At 27.8% G+C, this 9,745-nt stretch overlaps 1 protein-coding gene across 4 annotated transcripts in view; it reads right to left on the bottom strand.

Annotated features, from left to right (window-relative positions):
* Positions 1 to 262: 262 nt before the first annotated feature.
* LOC107452152 (ankyrin repeat domain-containing protein 27) overlaps positions 263 to 9,745 on the bottom strand; it is a 125,203-nt gene continuing 115,720 nt past the window's right edge. For all 4 annotated transcript variants that reach the window (XM_016068467.3, XM_016068468.4, XM_016068466.3 and 1 more), the window contains 2 exons: positions 5,439 to 5,487; positions 263 to 925 (listed from right to left, as the gene is read on the bottom strand). In XM_016068467.3, the coding sequence (XP_015923953.1) occupies positions 865 to 925; positions 5,439 to 5,487 (110 nt within the window). In that variant the 3' untranslated portion in view covers positions 263 to 864. The remainder of the gene's footprint in view (positions 926 to 5,438; positions 5,488 to 9,745) is intronic.

Genomic DNA, 9,745 nt, shown 5'->3' on the forward strand with positions numbered 1-9,745 from the left:
TTTAAAGAAAAGGGACCTTGAAATTTGAAAGTCTTAACACTGAAATACCGTCAAACTTTTTAATTTTTAAGAAGGATAAAAGCTTTCTATTTGAACTTTCGTTTTAATTATTATGTCTTAATTATTTTTCTGCTTTTTGATTCCGGATTACACAAATATTACACCTTCCCAAAAACTTGCTCACATTAATTAAGGATCTTCACAATAAACGATATTCAAAATTGTATAGTCAGGTGAATAACATCAAGTAAAAATAAACCAATTTCTGACACATACCAGATAACTTTATTAAAAGTATTTGACAATCTTGAATTTTGATTAAAATATCTTTTGAAGGTTTGTTACATGATAGACAATAGAGATTTTATAAATTACGACAAATTATGCTAAAACCCGCAGAAAGAAAATTTAAACTTTTATAAAAATTATTGAAAAAATGCATAATAAGGAATAAATTATGATAAACTTTAGAATATAAAGTTAAAAAGCAAAAAGTTTGTTCAACTTAATATCTTATAATAGCTCTGTTCATAGAGAAAATTGACAAATAAATACTTTACAATATTTTTTCAAAAATATATAAATATCTTAAAATGAACTAATTTACAAAACGTTTCATAATATAAACATTTAAAATTCTCTGAAATATTCCATCCAGAGTGCAGAATAGTTAATTAAAAGTTCAACAAAATTATTAACTTTAACTAAGTGACTCATATTAAAAAAATTATTCAAGATGTAATATCATCACAGAAATTCTCATATGACAGCCATTCTCCTTGTTTATACCAGTTTAATATGCTTCATTAAAGGGTAATTTAAAAAATGCAGCCTATCATGATGTGTGAAATGTTTCTTTGTGCTTCAGGATTGTTTTCCATAATTTAGACCAAGACTTTTTTGCCTGAGGCTTGAAAGAAAATCCCTATAAATATCAACCAATTAATAATTATAAAGTCACAACTTGCAAACATTAAAAACTTAGCATATTTAAACACTGAATAATCAGATGAACATTATATTTCTTTCTTATCTTCTAGCATTAATTTACAATATCCCCTTAAAAAGTCAAGTGATCATATTTTTTATAATATATACATTTAAAATTCTCTAAAACGCTCAATCCACAGTGCACAATAGTTAATTAAAAGTAAAAAAGTTCAACAAAATGATTAAAATATAATTCGTGTTTAATATTCAAAAAATTCATTAAAGTGTTGCACACAAGGTTGATATATGGACACGTAATATTATCACAGAAATTCTCATGTGGCAGCTTTTCTACAAAGTTTAATCTGTTTATACCAGTTTAATATACTTAATTAAAGAGTCAGACATAGATTTAAAAAATGCAGCTTATTATGATGCGTGCTTCAAGATTGTTTTCCATTATTTATCATATTTTTTGCAATAAATAAGAATCAAACAAAAACAGTGATTATTCTTAGTAGTGAAGAGTACCACCAATATTTCTAATTACATTGATTATAAAATATAGGTAAATTTTTCAGAAAGAGATTATTTTAAATCAAAATTTTAGAATCTTATTACAGTCTACCCTCATTATTTTTCAAACTATGAAAGACATTCTAACAATCAATACAATAAATTCCACTTGATTATTCATAGAAGCAATTTTATTTTAACAACCAGTAAAATTACTAACCGTAAAGCGTTTAAAAAGAATTTTCTTTTCTTTAATTCAAAAAAAAAATTGCTACAAAGACAACTGGTTAAAATATTTTTGGTACTTCAAAAAAATAAATTAATAAATGAATTGNATTATTCATAGAAGCAATTTTATTTTAACAACCAGTAAAATTACTAACCGCAAAGCGTTTAAAAAGAATTTTCTTTTCTTTAATTCAAAAAAAAAATTGCTACAAAGACAACTGGTTAAAATATTTTTGGTACTTCAAAAAAATAAATTAATAAATGAATTGAAAATGAGTTATCTAATAGAAAAGTTTAAAGAAATTTTTATTTATTCATTTTTCAATGTAAAATAATAATATACCGTAATTTATGGAAGAAACGCCGCACCTATCATAAACGCTGCACTTGTGATAATGAGACTTAAAAGAAAAAAATCATGGTAAACGCCGCACCCATAATAACGATTTAGCGGCAAAAGTGAATATATAACATTAATTCCTTATAAATACTACTAATGTTTTAAATTAAAATATAAATTAAAATTTATAAATGTATAATTATAATAAAATCAAGAATGTAATCTGCTATTGTATATTTTGGACAAACTGCTCAGAACAACATGTTACAATCGGCTGTTGGTGCCATCGTTAGGTAAAAAATTTAAATAACTATATTTATATTACTTTAATATAAATGATTTTTTTTACATTACAGTATAGGACCCAAAATTCGACACTCACGGGACCGACGAAATTCCGTATTTCGGAATTTGCAGAATTTTGGATCTCTTCCGGAAATTCCAATATGGCGCCCGTATATTACGATAATTCAATTACGCTGTTAATTTCAGAAGAACCAATAAATTTAGCTAAGTTTCAATTGTAGATTTTGATGGGGTGAATTTAAAACTGTCCCATCTTTAGAAATTTCATTGATTAAAATAATAATCTATAAGATATAATCAAGAAGAAATAATCCGAAGGATAAATAATTCAAGATGAAATAATCCGAAAAAGAAATAATCGTTTCTTCTTCAGAGCGAGATCATTGTTCTCGTTTTTTCTTTTACATAACATTTTGTTTTAACAAAAGATGCTCACCTCGGAAAAAAAAAAGCTAACAAGGAACTACAAAAAAAGTAACAATTAATGGCAAGAACCTAACAATGAATAACTACAAAAAAGAAGCAAACAACTAATAACGATAAAAAAAAAAAAGTTAACAAGTGTAGCAAAAAAAGTAACAGTTAATAAGCAATAAAAGGATAAATAAATCGAATTTTTTTTTTTTTAAAAAAAGCAGCAAAAGGGATAGAATTCATTTTGTACACCAAGTGAGAAAGAAGTTTCAATGTCAAAAGGGTGTGGCTAATTTATGGTCAAACAGAAGAGGGAAATGTGGGGGGACAAACCAGTAAAGCACATGCACAGCTGTCAAGATTGATTCACCAGTTTCTCCCAACTTGCATTTATTTATTTTGTTCATTGGAAACGCAGATGTTTTTACTTTTCAATTTCACTTTATTTTAAACTGTTTTAGGAACAGATGTTTTGTTTGACACAGATTTATTATTTTTTCTCTTCATGTTTCTATTTTTAAAAGATAAAATATAGTTACTTACTTCAAGAGAAAAAAATTCCAAATAAAAAGAAAATATGACTGATTTTTTTTTCTCTTATCAAAAAAATTTCTTAAAAAAAAAAAAAAAAAAAAATTTGTCGGATTAAGTGCTGAATTTCGGGTTCCATACTGTACTACATATTTACATTTTATAAATATTTTTTTTAATTGTATTTATTTATTTTTTGGAAATATAACTCTTTTATTTAAATAAGAAGATATCAGTTTATAAGTCGCGTCCATAACAATGATGTATAAATATTAGCAAATACTAAAAAGAAAACTTTCCGCAATTTAATTTCTCCACAAAGCACGTTGTAACAAAGTGAGAAAAAATGTGAAAGAGCTATCAACCACGCGGTTTGGCGGGAACTAGATTGAGATCAACCCACTTTCTTTAAGGGGGGTGGGTCATCAATAGTGGCGCCATCTTTTGCCATAATTCACAACTATTTTGATTAAAAATATATATTTTTCTTTGAAAAATGTAAAATTTATTTTTAAAATATCGTAAACGCCGCAATTAAAATTGTAAAACTTTTAAACGCCGCGGCGTTTCTTCCATAAATTACGGTAATTTGAGAAGTTCAGACTTGACTATACAGTTAGTATACTTGAGCATACAGTTAGACATGCCATTCTCTATTCAGTGTTTGTTTACCCATTGCAATTTATTATTTGTTTCTTAATTTCATCTTAAATACAAGAGAAACGTTTCTTTAATCATTACAGGTTTTCTTTCCTTTTTTTACCCTTACTGCTTGTAAATAAATTTTAAGATAAATACTAAAATGAATATGTATTATTACACACTTGAAGGTAGTTTTAAAAAAAAATATATCAACATTTTTAAAATTACTCAACATTTGTATGATTGCAATTTTCCATAATAATGTCTGTTTTCATTAGAATGACAAAGGTCATTATATTGAGTGTTGGCTGCCTTATTTTTATGTATAGCTTTATTTCGCTATTTTAGATAATCATTTAGTAATAGTTTTTTCTCTTGGTTTCACTACTTATAGAGAGATACAGTGAAACCTCCTGTTATGTACACTCCTGTGAAATGGACCTCTCAATACGGACTTTTTTTAATTACCCCTGAATCTTCTATCAATAAACCATTATGTACATTCTCAGCAAAGTGGAAACTCCCATAACCGGACGCAGACAATCATCTTCGCCCTGAAATATTATTTTCTATCTCTTCAAACCAAACATTTTTTCTAAACTTGAAAAAAAAATTCTGCTTTAAATTGCCAAAAAAATATGTAACTTATCGCCATTTTTAAAGCATGTAAATTTTTTTCCTTTTCTGTAACTAAAAATAATGCAATCAAAATAATGCATAAATGAAAATCATTATTAAATAATCAATCTTATCTATGCAAAGCAAGAAGAGAAAATGCTCATTCAGACAGCGGCATCTTTTCATAGGAATGACACAGGTTATGAGATCCCACAAGCTTCAATGCTTCTTCCCCACTGAAAATTTCTGTTGAATTTATAGTAGAAGACTGAATTTAACACAGCTTGGGTAAAAGAGAACAAAACTTTGAGGTGTTCATATAAATTAAACATTTACTCAGATGCTTAATAGATTTGTGAATATATCAACTCCATAGGTCCTCTTAGCTTACAGGTAAGCACTGATTTCTTTTGTTTTCTGTGAATTGGGGGAGGTTTAATTTCAAGGAGGTATTAACCATATTTCCTATCAAGTGATGGGTAGGTGTTAGGGGATGTAAACCCAATAATTGAAACTGACTGAGGACTAACAGCTCCTATTCAGTATCATATAACTAACTTGAATATCTGTGTTAATAGGAAAACTACATAAATTTATCTGTAGCCACAACTAGAATTATGTATTTATATAGAGATTTTTCATATATTCTTTCTGCGTAGAAAAATTATTTTTTAAAAGTTTAAATAAATACCCTTGTAGATAGTTATTGTAGATTATTCAATTATTTCTATATCACTGAAAATATTCCAAAAACAATTTACAGTGTTAAACTTCTTTATTAGGGTACCCTTTCCGTAAATGGACAACTGTCATAAACGGACAATTTTTTCACTCCCAAGAGTGTCCAATTAACTGAGGTATCACTGTACACTATTTCTTGCACCACAAATTTACATTGATAACAAAAACTCACCCAACATTTTCTTGTTGTCTTCCTGATGCAACTTTTCCTGAACCACTTTCTGTGAAAAGAAAAATCAGAAAATTTATGTTTTTGTTGGATATGAAATAATAGACTACATAATTCTTTCTGTTTAACCAGGAAAAATACCCCTATAGTCAGGTTTTGTTTTCCAACATACACCTCATATCAACTGCTTCATTAATTTTCCCTATTAACCTTATTAATATCACAATTTATTCCTTCTCTTTTAACTGAATGAATACACCATTAAAATAAATTATTAAAGTAGCAGATGACCAAACAAACTTGATTTAATTTTAAAAAAACTTACAAGAGAAAACAATGTATTTTATTTAATTACAGGGAATTTATAAAAAAAAGATTTAATACCCACTTCAAAATTATTTAATTAGAAACTGTATTTTATAACACAACATAAAAAACGTTGGTTTTAATCGACATTCACTTAATTACTGACTCATTTTAATAAAACTAGAATTTTATTATATTTTAAATAGCTACAATCAAACTGTTATTCTAAACCTTAAAGTACAAAGACTTCCACAAAAAGTCCGTTTGTCCCAAGTTCTGCATACAGTATAGAGAGTAACCAGACCAAGAAAAGAAAGAGATCAAGAGTGAAAGAGACCAATGCAAAGATGTAAATAATACACGATGTTTAAATTAATTTTAAAAAATGTGGAAGGCGTGATATTCAGAAATTCAACAAAAAAAGGGGTTAATTTTAAAGATACATACAATGAAATTTTTCCCACTGCAGATAAATTACACTTCAATTATTAAGAATTACCAAATTATATTCTTCTCATGTTTTACTCTATATTATTGTTTCCTAAGCTATAAATCCATGCTTGAAAGCTTTGAATCCCATCAAATGAGCCAACATTCAATCTATTTGACCTGGTGTTACAATGCAGTTTATAATACCAGGGATGGGACATTGGACACTTCAATTAGGTGCAATCTTTAGAATAGCAAATTCTGAGATTCATAGCAGATTCACCATAAATTGCAGTAGTAACACTATTAAAGATAGTTTGAAGATAAAAAATAAATTTTAAAACTACAGTTAAACATAAAATAGGAGAAATACAGAAGAATAAGATAAAAGTAAAAATTATCATGTATATAATTTCTTATGTATCCATTACAGACAGTGGTGTATCCAGGGAACGGCACGTATGGCAAATGCCATAGGTACATGATCTGAAAAAGGTGCAAAATCAAAATTTTTTTCCAAGTTAAGGCAGAATTTAAAAAAAAAGCTTACAACATTTGAAAAAAAAAGGACTAAAATAAAGAGAATCCATGATTATTAGATAAATCTTTATTTTATTTATTTTACCACATGCAAAGAAAGAAAATAAACAAGTTCCTCCTCTTCATATTACAATACAAGAATGGAGTTGTTCATGGCAATTATTCGGTGAGGGAATGTAGGGAAATGTAAATGGCAATCTGGTGCATGTTAAATCTGTCGAGGCTACTAAGTCCTCAAAGTTCCCATAACAAATCAATATCTCTTTAGGGTACTGAATTGGAGATTAATCGCTTTCTTGCCCAGGTCAAAATTACGACATGTGGATGAACGATTGGAGTATAAGTCCACCCTGTAAAACTGGCTGTGATGTGTATGTGGCTGAAGTCGTATTCTTGGCCATAGACATAACATAGTAAAAACAAGCAACAAATCATCTGCCTTAAAAATCGCTTAAAAAGCAGGCTTACTAGTATTCGCAAGAGGCATAAGTAACAGCAACAAAAATTATACCAATACATTTAGTTCTTTTTCTAATATCCTATAAAAATTTTGAAATTTTTAAAAATCGTCAAATTTTTATTTTATTTTTAAGACATCAAGACATTAATCACATTAATATTTTTAAGTTGTAGTGATCAATCTTTTCTAGTAATGTATTAAGTGAATAGGAATTTAATGTTTTAATTTTATTAAATTGAATAATATATTTTAACTAGTTTTTATTATTTTGATCAATGATTTAAATGTCCACGTTATCAGATATCTAGCCCACAAAATTTAAATGCAGGATTGATAAAAACCATATGTATTTTTGAGCAAAATATCAGGAATAGGCATTTTGGAAATTTTATAGTGATCAGAATGTATGGAAATCTGATGGTGTAAAGTTAGGCAGTTATGATGGGCGATCCTACCTTTATTCATTAAATTTTACAAGATTATTCAACACCGACGCCCGGTGGCTGAGCGGTAGCACTTCGTGCTGTCGTGCCACAGGTCCCTGGTTCGATCTGCCAAGCCTGGTTCCAAGCCTGACTCAGCCTTTAATCCTTTCAGTGGGTCGATAAATGAGTACCAAGGATGCTTGGGAACTAAACACTGGGGGTTCCGCGTTCGGCTGACCACCTGACCGGAACATCTGCTGCTGCACCCCAGAACCCAAGGTCAAGAAAACTGAGATGGGCACAGTAGGCCTTGGCCCTCAAGGGCTGTCACGCCGGTGAGTTTAGTTTAGTTTTTTTATTCAACACCACGCTATGCAAAAAAATTCATGAAAAAAAAAATTATGAATAGGAGTGCATGAATGAAATAAATAAATGGACTCTTATTTATAATAAATATTTAGCAGTGAATTCAAATAATCCCAAGTGTATGCATTTGAGGAAATTTGAATTGTTTGCAATATTCCGTTCATGCTTTGTATTTTGGTATGTTAAAATATGAAGCAAAAGATTATAATATACCTTATTATCAATTTTTTTTATGATTATCAAATAGAATGATTTCAAAATATAAAAAAGTAAGACTTAAAATTGTATGCAAACAATATTTTCTTTTCATTTGCAGGGATGAGATTGGCCAAAAGGCAAAAAAGCTGAATTTCTAGTTTATGTGCATGCAAATTTTTCTTTTTTATGTGCATGTATATTTTATGTGCATGCAATTGTTTAATAATAAATTCCAGACAATTTAAGATGATAAATAATTATGTATTGACGCAAAATTGTGTACTAATTTATTAATATATGAATAATTACATCAATACTTAACATTTATTGAAAAGTAAAATTATCAATTGAAAAAATAAAGCTAGAAATTATATTTTTCTTCAGTTCATATAAAGAAGACAATTATTACTTGAGAAATTGCCTGGTTTAGCAAATTAAAACTACTGATAACATACATTAACATTCCTTTTCTTTTAATAAATACTGATACGTGATTTATAACAAATATATCAGTAACTTGATTTTTTAAATTACTTAGAAAATAAAATAAAATTTTACAATTGGAATCACTATGTCAGGGGTGCTACTCGCAAAATATCAAATTGTCTCACCAGAAATTGCATTTCGTCTCAGTTAAAATCTCTTTTTGGCTCAGTTTGTCCCAGCTAAAATTATTTTTTGACTCAGTTTATCTCAGCTAAAATTACTATTAATCAGTTTGATAACAATATAAAGATAATTTTCAGGATCCATAAAACCATTAATAGCATACTAGGAGTACTACAATTATACATACATTCACTATTGCTAGGATTTTAAAAAACCTGCATATGATTGATTATAAGAGCCCACAAAATTGTTTTGTGGACTCTGTTGTTTTCATATATATTGCATTTATCATTTATGCCAATGAATAGTATCTGTTCCAGAATTTTACGAAGTAAATTTTAACTTTCTTATTTTTTAAAATATAATGATGTAACCTTTCTAAAAAGAAATATCTATTTAGTTTTGGTAATTCAAAAGGGAAAATACCCATTTTATTTTGAGCTCAAATTTCATCTCAAAATATATAACTATTCAGTTACAATGAAAGGTCTACAGATTTCAATAATTAAAAGAGAAATTCAGTAATTAAATAATGAGAGTTTAAGAAAATGCAAATAACACAAAAAAAAACACTCTTTGATAGAATTCAGGAGGTGCAGTGAAATTTTGAAATATTTTAGGTAGGAATTTTTCAAGAAAATTTTAGGGAGCACTTAATAGCCAAAAATTAGCATATATACATTTTTATATCAAAACAGAAATATTTAAAAACTATTATAAACAATTTAAAAAGACACATATAAATATAATTTTCTTTCTAAAATGACTTGCATCCTTTATTAAGTATAAAAGTAAACTTTTTAGTTTATTGGCATTGACTAGTAGATTGTACTTTCTTGCATTCACAAGATTAGTTAGTTGACTATGTTCTTTTAATTTGTATAGCTAAATATACAATCATAAAATGTGATTATGAATGCACTTAGTAATTGTTTAAATGCAACAACTGTAGAAAAATATATCACATCTTTACAGTA

The sequence above is a fragment of the Parasteatoda tepidariorum genome, chromosome X1 (genome assembly GCF_043381705.1).
Source record: "Parasteatoda tepidariorum isolate YZ-2023 chromosome X1, CAS_Ptep_4.0, whole genome shotgun sequence".
Taxonomy (NCBI): Eukaryota; Metazoa; Arthropoda; class Arachnida; order Araneae; family Theridiidae; genus Parasteatoda; species Parasteatoda tepidariorum.